At 56.2% G+C, this 14,195-nt stretch overlaps 1 protein-coding gene across 30 annotated transcripts in view; it reads right to left on the bottom strand.

The window, feature by feature from the left end:
• Positions 1–744: 744 nt before the first annotated feature.
• MAST3 (microtubule associated serine/threonine kinase 3) overlaps positions 745–14,195 on the bottom strand; it is a 55,944-nt gene continuing 42,493 nt past the window's right edge. For 16 of the 30 annotated variants that reach the window (XM_054673575.2, XM_024351596.3, XM_054673576.2 and 13 more), the window contains 8 exons: positions 12,287–12,420; positions 8,432–8,676; positions 7,746–7,973; positions 7,209–7,435; positions 6,574–6,696; positions 5,425–5,561; positions 4,821–5,002; positions 745–3,250 (listed from right to left, as the gene is read on the bottom strand). In XM_054673575.2, the coding sequence (XP_054529550.1) occupies positions 2,715–3,250; positions 4,821–5,002; positions 5,425–5,561; positions 6,574–6,696; positions 7,209–7,435; positions 7,746–7,973; positions 8,432–8,676; positions 12,287–12,420 (1,812 nt within the window). In that variant the 3' untranslated portion in view covers positions 745–2,714. Of the gene's footprint in view, positions 3,251–4,820; positions 5,003–5,397; positions 5,562–6,573; positions 6,697–7,208; positions 7,436–7,745; positions 7,974–8,431; positions 8,677–12,286; positions 12,421–14,195 lie in introns of all 30 variants that reach the window. The other 14 variants (XM_024351593.3, XM_054673572.2, XM_024351594.3 and 11 more) reach the window with 1 other exon arrangement.

The following is a 14,195-nucleotide window of genomic DNA, read 5'->3' as shown; positions in this document are numbered from 1 at the left end:
AGAGGGAGTTTTATGGCAGAGCGCAAGCTAAGACCAGGATAGAAAGGACGCGACGATTGCTTATTTTATTATTATTTTTTGAGACGGAGTTTCGCTCTTGTTGCCCAGGCTGGAGTGCAATGGCGCTATCTCGGCTCGCCGCAACCTCCACCTCCCGAGTTCAAGCGATTCTCCTGCCTCAGCCTCCCGAGTAGCTGGGATTACAGGCATGCGCCACCACGCCCGGCTAATTTTGTATTTTTAGTAGAGACGGGGTTTCTCCATGTTGGTCAGGCTGGTTTGGAACTCCCGACCTCAGGAGATCGCCCGCCTTGGCCTTCCAGAGTGCTGGGATTACAGGCGTGAGCCACCGCGCCCCGCCGCTTATTTATTTTATTAACATAGCCCAGGGCGCCCAGGAGGTCGAGGCTGCAATGTGCCGTGATTGCGCCACTGTACTCCAACCTGGGTTACAGAGCGAGACCTTGTCTCAAAAACATAAAAATAAAAAACATAGCTCAGGACCCAGATGTCTGGAGGAAGCTTTTAAAGGCAGGGCTATGATGGAGTACTCGCAGGGAGAGGGTAGCAGGAGGCTGGTACCAGCGATGGCATCAGGAAGAATCTCAACAGCGAACTGCTATGCAGTCCTCAAAACCCACTTGCAATGACTTTGAGCCATGGGTCTATTTCACTCCGCTCCCCTCCCCACTCTTCCCTTCCTCCTTTCTCAGCCCCTCACAAATCCAGACGTTGGAGCTCATCTTTGTAAATACGGGCTTTTATTCACTGCCAGCTCCAGGATGGAAGGAGGGGGTGAATCATGCACAGCCTTGGTCTACCCTCCAACACTAGGCAGTGCTGGACAGGGGACTCAGAAAGGGAAGCAGAGTGGGCTGTTGATGTCTGGAAAGCTCCCTCACCAGAGTGCCCAGTGGGTCACACAGCAACATGGGGGATGAGCTGGGGCTGGAGTCGGCTGTATCTGACACCAGACCCTCCATTCAAGCTCCCTTGATGACAACGCCCACAACAGGGTCTGGCTGATGCTCCGTTCTGCCACGACTCCTGCTGGGTGATCGTGGGACAGGTCTCCGCCCCTCGCTGGGGTCTCAGCTGCTTTGTCTGTAAAATGGAGGTGATGACACCACCTCCAGCCTTCTCAAGGCTGGCTGAGGGAGAAGCCACGTAAAAGCGCTTGGCACACAGTAGGTGCTTAATAAACAGTCAATGGGATTAGTCTTGTAAACACAAGGAAACTGAGGCACAGAGTGGGAAAGCCATTTTCCCAGAGCCACACAGTGAAGCTGAAATTCAAACTTGAGCCTCGACTGGGTTTTCTGGTTTGAACTTCATCCCAGAGAGGCTCTGACATATGGAGGGAACCCCTAACAGGTGTTTCAGACACATCATGGCCAAGGGCTTACTCTGCTGGGCCTCAAACACACGGCATCTTGTCCAGGGTAGACTGGACAAGGCCAGGCCGAGGCAGAGCCTGAGGGGAGGGGACACTGAGTGTTTCTGGAAGTAGCTGGACATAATCCCACAGGACTGGCATACTGGAGCGTGCCCCGAGACAGCCGAGCATTTCTGGAGGCTGCCTTGGCAGTTCCAGGTGAGGCCTGTACCTTCCTTTATCAGTGCCCACCTGGGGAGCGGATGACCCCTCTGCCCAGATCCGGTGAACACCTATTCATCCATCAAAGCTCCAGCTCCCATATCCCTTCTCCAGGCTGAAGCCAGCAGGATTCGAGGCAGACTCTATATATAGAGCAGGCACTGCCTGGGGATGGCAGCTATGATGGTGGGAAGTGGCCTTCAGAATCCAGTCCATCGCTGGGATTACATTGTTTTGTGGGTGAGAGGAATTGTTTACGGACACTCCAGGTTGTAGCCGAACTGGGCCGGTACAGGTGACCAGGTGACTTCAACTCCATCCCCTCAAATGGGTAGGTGTGGGGAGGGGAATGAGACCAGGTAACACAAAACACTTAAAAAGTACAGAAAAACTGGAAAACACAAACACAGATGACTTGTCCAAAGTGCATCCTTCTCAGCCCAGAGGGCAGGGCCTGCAAACAGAGTCCTAGGTGCCTGGGGCAAGACCTGGCAGCCGCCTTCAGGGGGCGGCTCAGTACGGCTATCGCTTATAAAAAGTAATAAATTAGGCCGGGCCCAGTGGCTCACGCCTGTAATCCCAGCACTTTGGGAGGCCAAGGCAGGCGAATCATGAGGTCAGGAGTTCGAGACCAGCCTGACCAACATGGTGAAACCCCGTCTGTAGTAAAAATACAAAAAATTAGCTGGGCATAGTGGTGGGCGCCTGTAATCCCAGCTACTTGGGAAGCTGAGGCAGGACAATCGCTTGAACTTGGGAGGCGGAGGTTGCAGTAAGCTGAGATCATGCCGCTGCACTCCAGCCTGGGCAACAGAGTGAGATTCTGTCTCAAAAAAAAAAAAAAAAAAAAAGAAAAAGAAAAAAAAGTAATAAATTAGTTGCAGGGATTTGCTGCTATTTACAAAGCCACCCTTGTCCCCCATTCTTGCCCCATCCAGCCCCCTGATTGACACCAGAACACAAGCGATGTCTCCACCTTCCAGCAAGGACCGAGATGGCTTCTCGCCTTCTGGGTGTCAGGCTGGTGGCTCAGTCCCCATCCAGGCGTGACTTTACGGAAAAAACATTGCACAAGAAAACGCGTAACTTTGATGCCAGGGAGAGACCTGGCAGGGGATCAGTCTCTCCCGGTGGGCCCGAGAGCTACTGGCACGGCTTCCTCGCCCTCCACGGCGATCTGTGGCACTGAGGTGGGCAGCCCAGTGGCCTCCTCCTGCGGCTCATCGAAGCTAACCTCCTGCACAGCCTCCTGCTTCTTGAAGGAGTCTCGGCGCTCGGACAGGTGCAGCCGCCGCATGACCACGAGCTCGGCCTCTGGCCCACGAGTGCGCCGCCCCGCCTCCCCATCCAGCCGCTCCCCTGTGCCCAGCTTGTCAGCCGACTGGCCCCGGCGCAGCCGCGGGGATCGGGCAGGTGCGGGCGGGTGCCCGGGCAGGGGCGAGGGCGAGCGGGGTGGGGGCGCGGAGATGGGCGGGCAGGCCAGCGGGGAGGGCGGGATGCTGCTGGTGGACTTGCGGCGGCCAGTCTTGGGGCGGGGTGGCCCAAGCTTGGCAGCCAGGCCGTGCAGGGAGCTGGGGCGGGTGTGGCCAGCAGCAGCTGGGGAGGCGGGGCTGCTGGAGCTCGGGGATGCGCTGGGTGGGGATGCAGTGGTATCTGTGGGTGATAAGCATAGGTCAGGGCTGCTGGCCTCAATGTCCCCAGCCCGGAAGTGGAGCTGTGGGACTGACAAAAACTGCTAAAGCCCACATCCTTCCATGTGGCCACCCATCATGCCTGGTTGTTTTTGTTTTTGAGACAGGGTCTTGCTCTGTTGCCCAGACTGTAGTGCACTGGCTCAATCATAGCCTCAACCTCCTGGGCTGAAGCGATCCTCACAACTCAGCCTCCTGAGTAGCTGGGACAACAGGTGCACGTCACCATGGCTGGCTAATTTTTTTTTTTTTTTCAATAGAGTCTCGCTCTCTCACCCAGGCTGGAGTGCAGTGGCATGATCTTGGCTCACTGCAACCTTCACCTCCCAGGTTGAAATGATTCTCGTGCCTCGGCCCCCTAAGTAACTGGGACTACAGGCATGTGCCACCACACCTGGCTAATTTTTGTATTTTTAGTAGAGTTGGGGTTTCACCATGTTGGCCAGGCTAGTCTCAAACTCCTGACCTCAAGTGATCCGCCTGATTTGGCCTCCCAAAGTGCTGGGATTACAGGCATGAGCCATCATGCCTGGTTCATGCCAGACTTTTCTGCCTCCTGCTCAGGGTTGTTTCCTTGGCCTAGCTCTGGTGAACTCCCACTCACCCATCAAAGCCCCAACTCCTACTCCCCCTCCTCCAGAAAGCCTTCTCTGTATCACTTCTGTGTTTTTTTTTTTTTTTCCTTTTGTTTTTTGAGATGGGGTCTCACTCTGTTGCCTAGGCTGGAGTGCAGTGGTGCAATCATGGCTCACTGCAGCCTTGACCTCCTGGGCTCAAATGATCCTCCCATCTCAGCCTCCAGAGTAGCTGGGACCACATGTGTGCACTACCACAACCACCTAATTTTTTTTTTTTGAGACAGAGTTTTGCTCTTGTTGCCTAGGCTGGAGTGCAATGGCTCAATCTCGGCTCACCGCAACCTCCACCTCCCGGGTTCAAGCGATTCTCCTGCCTCAGCCTCCCTAGTAGCTGGGACTACAGGCATGTGCCACCACACCTGGCTGATTTTGTATTTTTAGTACAGACAGGGTTTCTCCATGTTGGCCAGGCTGGTCTTGAACTCCCGACCTCAGGTGATCCACCTGCCTCGGCCTCCCAAAGTGCTGGGATTACAGGTGTGAGCCTCCATGCCTGGCCTCACACCCACCTAATTTTTTTATGTTTTGTACAGATGGGGTCTCCCTGTGTTGCCCAGGCTGGTCTCAAACTCCTGGGCTCAGTGATCCTCCTGCCTCGGGCTCGCAAAGTGTTGGGATTACAGGCGTGAGCCTCCGCGCCTGGCCTCTTCTCAGTTTTCCCACCCTCCTGTCTAGCCCCATTTGTCCATGATGTTTCCTCTGCTGGGTGCATCCTTCCCTGGCACCTGCACTCGTCTCTAAGTACTCCCAGGTTCCCTGCTAGACACCAGGATCCTGGTCATCTTTTTCCCTACATCGTGTCATTCCATCCCCTGAACTCCTTCCTCCCTCCTGGGCCCCACCAGCCCTTGCTCCCAGGGTAGCCAGGGCGGCGGGGGGTCGGGGTGCACCCACCTGCTGGGACATCAGGGGCTGGGCTTCGGCAGGGAGTGGTGGGGCTGGGGGAGAGGCTGTGGGTGGGCGAGCCGGGGAGGCTCTCACTGGATGACAGTGAGTGATGGAGTCCGGAGGAGAAGCTGCGGCTGGTGTGCAGCACGGAGGTCTGCTTGGAGATCTTCTTGAAAAGTGACTTCCGCCTGGGGTAAGAAAACCGGAGGCTTCAGAACCCCTGCTCCTGGCCAGGCATGGTGGCTCACACCTGTAATCCCAGCACTTTCAGAGGCCAAGGCAGATGGATCATTTAAGGTCAGGAGTTCGAAACCAGCCTGGCCAACATGGCGAAACCCTGTCTCTACTGAAAATATAAAAATTAGCTGGGCATGATGGTGCACGCTGTAGTCCCAGTTACTTAGGGGGCTGAGGCAGGACAGTCGCTTGAACCCGGGAGGTGGAGGTTGCAGTGAGCCGAGATTGAGCCACTGCACTCCAGCCTGGGCAACAGAGCAAGACTCTGTCTCAAAAAAAAAAAAAAAAGAAAAGAAAAAGAAAAGAAAAAAAGAACCCCAGTCCCCGTGGCCCGCCCCCTGTGTACCGCTCCCTGGTGGTCACTGCCGCGCACCGATCCTGGGTCTCCCGCCGACGGCTCCGCTTGCTCCTGCGTGCCATGCGGCCCTTGGCCACATTCTTCCGGGCGGGGCCCACCTTGATGGAGGTGTTCTCCAGGGCCGTGGTCCGCAGGGATATCTTGTTGCCGCTCTGTGGGAGGGATGGTGAGGGGTTGCCTCTGTGCCTCTCACAGGGCCCAGCACTTGCCAGGCAGCTGCTATGTCCCCTTCACTCCGGGCACCAGCTGGGACCCACCACCCCAGCATCCATTCATCCACACAACCAGTCACCTACCCAATATATCCGGTCAAACAATAGCCCAGGGAGCACCACCCCTCCTGCTAAGATCCTTCCCTCTGCGGTCAACGCCCATCGAGGCCTGCCCTCTTCACTCTCCACCCTCCCGGGGTCTGTCACCCACCTATCTGGTATCCACCCAATCACCCCAACATCTCCCCATCCCCCAATCACTCACCTAATGGCCCATGAGTCATTTGGCCAAAGACACCTACCCAGTGTCCAGCTATTCAATGAACCACCCATGCAGCTGCCCACATGAGAGCCCTCTATTTTTTTAGAACCAGGGAGGGTCTCACTCTGTGTCCCAGGCTGGAGTGCAGTATGGCACGATCACGGCTCACTATGGCCTCAACCTCCTGGGCCCAAGCGATCCTCTCACCTCAGACTCCTAAGTACCTAGGACTATAGGCGCATGCCACCATGCCTAGCTAATGTTTTTTTTAAATTTTTTGCAGAGATGGGGGTCTCGCTCTGTTGCTCAGGCTGGTCTCAAAGTCCTGAGCTCAGGTGATCATCCCGCCTCGGCCTCCCAAAGTGCTGGGATTACAGGAGTGTGCCACCACGCCCGGCCCTTCCTCCTGTCTTGAGCCCATCTCCTACCTCCAGGCCTCAGGCCAGAGGGAGGAACAGACGTGAGGGTGCCCAGGGAGAAGGGAGGGCTTCCTGGAGGAGCAGCTCTAAGGGGTGATGTTGGGGGCTGAAGAAGGACATGTATTCTGGGCCGAAGGAAGTGGATGTGCCAGGTCTGGAGTTGACATTGAATGTGGGGTTGTGTGTCTGGACGCGGAGAACCACAGGGAACCGGGAGCTGCGGCCAAGGGGTGCCGGGGAGCCCTGAGGGTGGGCAGTGGGGGTGCCGCACCTTCAGCAGCAGCTCCACGACGTCCATGTGCACCAGCCCCAGCACTGACTCCCCGTTGATGTGGGTGATGAGGTCCCCAGCCCGCAGGCCCGCCTCCTGGGCGGGGCTTCCGTCCTCCACACTCTGGGGGCAGACGAGAACGGTGGGGTCAATGGCCTGGGCCCCACATCTGGAGACCCCAGCCCAGGCTGGGTCTGCTGTGGGACCCCAGCAAGCTGCTGCCTCTTGTGCTGCCTCCGTTTCCCTGATTCTGGGGAACTCCTACTCACCCATCAAAGCCCCAGCTCCTACGCCCCCTTCTCCAGAAAGCCTTCTGTGTCTGTTCAGGGAGCAACCAATAGGGAGGGCATGCCTCGACGCCCTTGGGCTGGGAGAGGGAGGATAACATGCCCAGTGCGTCCCCATATGGAGCTGGGAGGTTAATGCCACTTGGGATCTGTGAGCCTCCATCCATCCATCCTTGTCTCTCTCATCTGACCTCCTCCCTGCCAAATGACAGGGACCGAGATGAACTCGGTGGCACCAGCTCTGTCTACCTAACCCTGCCAGGCTCCAAAATGCAGCTCTGAGAAGGGACATGACCGGGCAGAGTCAGACTAGAACCCGGGTCCCTGCCATTCCCACTCGGCACTCACCCAGACGACGTGGTGCACAGTGTAGACGTCGCTATCACCCATGTAGACGCGGATCGCCCGCAGGCTGAAGCCGTACTTCTTGCCAGAGCTGTGGATAACGATGGGGGGCCGCAGGCTGCCACACACAGGGGACGGGTCTCGGCTCGGCGAAGAGTCACGGGACGACGGGTTCGAGGACAGAGAGCGCGGGGAAAGGGGGCTCATGAGGGGGCCGCCGCTGCCATCATCTGCAGGGGGTTAGGGAGGGGGTCACTCACTCCCTCACAGGTCTCTCCTGGGGCCCCCTCTTTCCCACCACAACGACCACCCTGGCCACTTTGCTGTTGCTTCAATGTCCCAAGCATGGTCACCCCACCAGGCCTTTGCACGTGCAGTGCCCTCTACTGGGAACACCATCTCCCCAGCTCTCCATGTGTCCTACTCCTCCTCCCCTCTTCTGGGGCTCATCCCCAGCCTCCCCAACTCAGGAAGGGCCCCCACCCTGTTGGTTAAAATGGGTGCAGACAGACAAAGGTGAGAGGGGGCCTTGGGCATTACCTGCCGTGATGATGAGGGACAGGGCAGAGACAGAGGCTGACTTGGGCACGCGGCCCCCACCGCCGCCACCACTGCCACCGCTGGAGGAGGCTCTGGACTTCTCAGGGGCTGGGTCTCTTGGGCCCCCAAGGCGGCGGCCCCGGCCGGCATCCAGAGGCCTTGGTGTGGAGTGTCGGGCACCGATGCTATTGCTCCGTAGGCGGGCGTGGCTGAGAGCAGCTGTGTCGGCTAGAGGGTCAGCAGGGTCAGCCGGGTGCCCCTCAAACTCACCATGTGGTCCTAAAGGGACCTTAAGGCCCTTCCTCCCTGGTCACTATTTACACAGTCCAGCCTCCTGGTCTTTGCTCATGCAGTTCCCTCTTCCTGCACTCCCTTCCCAAATTATTCTCTATGCAAAAGTCTTCAAGTCCCCTCCTCCAGGAAGCCTTCCTCTACACCCATTTAGACCCTTAGTTCCCCCATCTTGGGAGCTAGGGGTCCCATCCTGACTCTATGAAGCTGGGGGCATTTACCCTAGACTGGGGTTCCTTGGGGGCTGGAGGTCTCTCTGGGACCCTGGCTTCTCCTCTCTTAAAGCCTTTGTTGGCTCTGGAGAACTCCTACTCATCCTTGAAAACCCATCTCAAATAGCCCCTCCTCTGGGAAACTTCCATGACATCATCCCTCTTACTCAGGGCCCCACTTACCAGAAAGGCTCGAGGGCTTGGGCATCACTGGGGTGGCCGCTGGTGGGGGGTCAGGCTCCCCTAGAATGAAGACGGGCCTCTTGGGGCCTGCAGGGCCTGGGCCTGCCCCCTCATCCTCTGATGAGAAGGCAAACTTGGGCATTGTGTCTAGGCTGATGGTATTCAGGAGAGATGGGCTGGGACCCCGCTCGGGCTGGGACGAAGATGACTGACAGGAGGATCCAGAGGATGTCCAGGACCTCAGCCTGCAGGGAGGAAGAGCCTGCATCACCCCTGCCAGGCCCCAGGATACTCAGCCACCTTTCATGGCCACATCTTAACTCTCAGTCTGCAGTCAAGGGTAATTTGCATAGACAGGACGAGTTCCTTCTGTCTGCACTGTCCTCTCTGTCCACCTGGAGACCGCTTATTCACCTTTTTTTTTAAAGACAGGGTCTCACTCTGTCACCCAGGCTGAAGTGCAGTGGTGCAATCTCAGCTCACTACAACCACTGCCTCCAGGGCTCAAGTGAGTCTCCTGCCTCAGCCTCCCAAGTAGCTGGGATTACGGGTGCCTGCCGCCACACTGGGCTAATTTTTGTATTTTTAGTAGAGACGGGGTTACACCATGTTGGCCAGACTGGTCTTGAATTCCTGAGCTCAAGTGACCTGCCTGCCTTGGGGTCCCAAAGTGCTGGGATTACAGGCGTGAGCCACCGCACCCGGCTTCCTATTCAACTATTAAAACCCAGCTTCCAGGCTGGGTGCAGTGGCTGACACCTATAATTCCAGCACTTTGGGAGGCTGAGACAGGAGGATTGTTTGAGGCCAGGAGTTCGAGACCAGGGTGGGCAACATAAGGAGACCCCATCTCTACAATTTTTTGTTTTTTGTTTTGTTTTTTTTTTTGAGACAGAGTCTCGCTCTGTCACCCCGGCCAGAGTGCAGTGGCACGATCTTGGCTCACTGTAACCTCCGCCTCCCAGGGTCAAGCAATTCTCGTGCCTAAGCCTTCCAAGTAGCTGGGATTACAGGCGTGCACCACTATGCCCGGCTAAATTTTTGGAGTTTTAGTAGAGACGGGGTTTCGCCATGTTGACCAGGCTGGTCTTGAACTCCTGACCTCAGGTAATCCACCTGCCTCGGCTTCCCAAAGTGTTGGGATTACAGGTGTAAGTCACTGCACCTGGCCTACAAAAAATTGTTTAAAAAATTAGCCGGGTGCCGTGGTGCATGCCTGTAGTCCCAGCTACTTGAGAGGATCTCTTGAGCCCGGGAGGCTGAGGCTGAAGTGAACTATGATCGTGCCACTGCACTCCAGTCTGGGAGACAGAGTGAGAACCAGTCTCTTAAAAAAAGAAAAAAGCTCCCTCTCCCTCTCCCTCTCCCATCTCCCGTCTCCCGTCTCCCTCTCCCCACGGTCTCGCTCTCCCTCTCTTTCCACGGTCTCCCTCTGATGCGGAGCCGAAGCTGGACTGTACTGCTGCCATCTCGGCTCACCGCAACCTCTCTGCCTGATTCTCCTGCCTCAGGCTGCCGAGTGCCTGCGATTGCAGGCGCGCGCCGCCACGCCTGACTGGTTTTCGTATTTTTTTGGTGGAGACGGGGTTTCGCTGTGTTGGCCAGGCCGGTCTCCAGCTCCTAACCGCGAGTGATCCGCCAGCCTCAGCCTCCCGAGGTGCCGGGATTGCAGACGGAGTCTCGTTCACTCAGTGCTCAATGGTGCCCAGGCTGGAGTGCAGTGGCGTGATCTCGGCTCGCTACAACCTCCACCTCCCAGCCGCCTGCCTTGGCCTCCCAAAATGCCGAGATTGCAGCCTCTGCCTGGCCGCCACCCCGTCTGGGAAGTGAGGAGCGTCTCTGCCTGGCCGCCCATCGTCTGGGATGTGAGGAGCCCCTCTGCCTGGCTGCCCAGTCCGGAAAGTGAGGAGCGTCTCTGCCCGGCCGACATCCCATCTAGGAAGTGAGGAGCGCCTCTTCCCGGCAGCCATCACATCTAGGAAGTGAGGAGCGTCTCCGCCCGGCCGCCCATCCTCTGGGATGTGGGGAGCGCCTCTGCCCCGCCGCCCCATCTGGGATGTGAGGAGCGCCTCTGCCCGGCCGCGACCCCGTCTGGGAGGTGAGGAGCGTCTCTGCCTGGCCGCCCCGTCTGAGAAGTGAGGAGACCCTCTGCCTGGCAACTGCCCCGTCTGAGAAGTGAGGAGCCCCTCCGCCCGGCCGCCGCCCCGTCTGGGAAGTGAGGAGCCCCTCCGCCCGGCCACCGCCCCGTCTGGGAAGTGAGGAGCATCTCCGCCCGGCAGCCACCCCGTCCGGGAGGGAGGTGGGGGGGTCAGCCCCCCGCCCCGCCAGCCGCCCCGTCCGGGAGGGAGGTGGGGGGGTCAGCCCCCCGCCCGGCCAGCCGCCCCGTCCGGGAGGGAGGTGGGGGGGTCAGCCCCCCGCCCGGCCAGCCGCCCCGTCCGGGAGGGAGGTGGGGGGGTCAGCCCCCCGCCCGGCCAGCCGCCCCGTCCGGGAGGGAGGTGGGGGGGTCAGCCCCCCGCCCGGCCAGCCGCCCCGTCCGGGAGGGAGGTGGGGGGGTCAGCCCCCCGCCCGGCCAGCCGCCCCGTCCGGGAGGTGAGGGGCGCCTCTGCCCGGCCGCCCCTACTGGGAAGTGAGGAGCCCCTCTGCCAGGCCACCACCCCGTCTGGGAGGTGTACCCAACAGCTCATTGAGAACGGGCCATGATGACAATGGCGGTTTTGTGGAATAGAAAGGGGGGAAAGGTGGGGAAAAGATTGAGAAATCGGATGGTTGCCATGTCTGTGTAGAAAAAAGTATACGTGGGAGACTTTTCATTTTGTTCTGTACTAAGAATAATTCTTCTGCCTTGGGATCCTGTTGATCTGTGACCTTACCCCCAACCCTGTGCTCTCTGAAACATGTGCTGTGTCCACTCAGGGTTAAATGGATTAAGGGCGGTGCAAGATGTGCTTTGTTAAACAGATGCTTGAAGGCAGCATGCTCGTTAAGAGTCATTGCCGCTCCCTAATCTCAAGTACCCAGGGACACAAACACTGCGGAAGGCCGCAGGGTCCTCTGCCTAGGAAAACCAGAGACCTTTGTTCACTTGTTTATCTGCTGACCTTCCCTCCACTATTGTCCTATGACCCTGCCAAATCCCCCTCTGCGAGAAACACCCAAGAATGATCAATTAAATAAATAAATAAATAAATAAAAAATAAAACTAGGCAAAAAAAAAAAAAAAAAAAGGCCAGGCACATTGGCTCACACCTGTAATCCTAGCACTTTGGGAGGCTGAGGAGGGCGGATCACGAGGTCAGGAGATCGAGACCATCCTGGCTAACACGGCAAAACCCCGTCTCTACTAAAAATATAAAAATTAGCCGGGTGTGGTGGCAGGTGCCTGTAGTCCCAGCTACTCGGGAGGCTGAGGCAGGAGAATGGCGTGAACCCGGGAGGCGGAGCTTGCAGTGAGCCGAGATTGCGCCACTGCACTCCAGCCTGTGCAACAGAGGAAGACTCCGTCTCAAAAAAAAAAAACAAAAAAGGCCAGCTTCCAACACCCATCCTCTAGCAGACATTGACTGTTTCTGTTGGGTCTGAGCTTTGAAGGATGAACAGGAGTTAGTAAGCAAAAGGCATTCTGGACAGAAGGAAAAGTGTACCTAGTAGCATGATGGTACACAGGTGTTTTATGTTTGCATGGTGAGGAACACAGAGCCAAAGGGAGCAAGGTTGCCAGGGACCTGATAGGCTGGTCAATATGTTTGACCCTTTTCTACTTGGCCACTAGGAAACTCCCTTTGCATCAGATTTTGTCTCTCTACCTCCCAGCAGGCTTGGAAGCTGGATCTGCCTACACTTCCCCAGGCCACCTACCGGATGTCAGCACTCAGCCGGCGGCCATAGTCCACTTCGCTGCGCTCCCACCCCTCCTCCCGGTCTTCACTGAAGCTCCTTTCAGCGAAGGTAGGAGTGGGCTGGACGGCCAGGAACTCAGAGCTGCTGTAGACCTGGGAGGCAAGACAAAAGAATGGTAAGCCGGGTGCGGTGGCTCATGCCTGTAATCCCAGCACTTTCAGAGGCCCAGCTGGGAGGATCACTTGAGCCCAGGAGTTTGAGACCAGCCTGGGCAACATAGCAAAACCCTGTCTCAAAAAAAGAAAAAAAAAGAAACCCAAACAAAAAAACCAGTAACAAAGATGGCAAGAAAGCTGGCTTAGACCAGGCCTGGTGACTTATGCCTGTAATCCCACCACTTTGGGAGGCTGAGGTGGGCGGATCACTTGAGGTCAGGCGTTCAAGACCAGCCTGGTCAACATGGTGAAAACCCGTCTCTACTAAAAATACAAAAATTAGCTGGGTGTGGTGGCACATGCCTGTAGTCCCAGCTACTTGGAAGGCTGAGGCAGGAGAATGGCTTGAACCCGGAAGGCGGAGGTTGCAGTGAGCCAAGATCGTGCCACTGCACTCCAGCCTAGGAGACAGAGCGAGACTCTGTTTCAAAAAAAAAAAAAAAAAAAAAAAAAAAAAAGAAAGCTGGCTTAGTCCAGTGATTCCTATGTATCAGGTGCTTCAGTATGAGTCACTTCTCGAAATCCTCACTCCCTACATCCCTAAAAGAGCATAGACTTTAGCCCATTGTACAGATGGAAAAACTGAGGCTCAGGGGCCAGGCTACCAAGCTGCGTTTTTGCTGTTGACTAGAAAGTCCTGCCTGGGGCCCAGGCCTAAAGCAGAGTGGAGCATTTTTTGATCAGATCATAAAAAAAATAGGGAATGTAAGTTAAGCTCGTGAGGTTATAAAATAACATCCAGGGCCAGGTGCGGTGGTTCATGCCTTTAATCCCAGGACTTTGGGAGGCTGAGGCAGGCGGATCGCTTGAGGACAGGAGTTTGAGACCAGCCTGGGCAACATGGTGAAACCCGGTCGCTACTAAAAATACAAAAATTAGCCGGGTGTGGTGGCGTGCACCTGTAATCCCAGCTACTCGGGAGGCTGAGGCAGGAGAATCGCTTGAACCCAGAAGGTGGAGGTTGCAGTGAGCTGAGATTGCACCATTGCACTCCAGCCTGGGCAACAGAGCAAGACTCCATCTCAATAAATAAATAAATAAGTAAATAAACTAAAATGGTACCTGTATTCACAAGGTGGAATAGACCCAAATGTGCATCAAAGATGGGTGGATAAACAATGTGTTCCATCCATATGATGGAATATTACTCAGCCATAAAAAGGAAGCAAGCACTGGTCCACACTGCAGTAGGGATGAGCCTTGAGTACATGACGCTGAGTAAGAGAAGCCAGACCCAAAAGGCCACATAGTGTGAATTTCATTGATATGAAATGCCCAGAACAGGCAAATCCATAAAGATGGAAGCTGAAGGAGGACAAATGGGGAGTGGTTGCTAATGGGTACAAATTTTTGGGGGAATCAAACATTTGAGAGCTAGATAGAGGTGATGGTTGCACAACATTATGAATGTGCTGAATGCCATGAAATTGTACACTTTATTTTATTATTATCATTATTTTTTGAGACAGAGTCTCGCTCTGTCGCCCAGGCTGGAGTGCAGCGGTGTGATCTCAGCTTACTGCAGCCTCCACCTCTGGGGTTCAGGCAATACTCTTGCCTCAGCCTCCCGAGTAGCTGGGGTTACAGGCACCCACCACCACGCCTGGCTAATTTTTGTATTTTTATTAGAGACAGGGCTTCACCATGTTAATCAGGCTGGTCTTGAACTCCTGACCTCAAGTGATCCATCTGCCTCGGAAATTGCCTTAAAA

This window comes from Pan troglodytes, chromosome 20 (assembly GCF_028858775.2).
Source record: "Pan troglodytes isolate AG18354 chromosome 20, NHGRI_mPanTro3-v2.0_pri, whole genome shotgun sequence".
Taxonomy (NCBI): Eukaryota; Metazoa; Chordata; class Mammalia; order Primates; family Hominidae; genus Pan; species Pan troglodytes.
The sequence above is the reverse complement of the archived record's forward strand: the minus strand, read 5'-3'. Positions and strand labels throughout refer to the sequence as shown.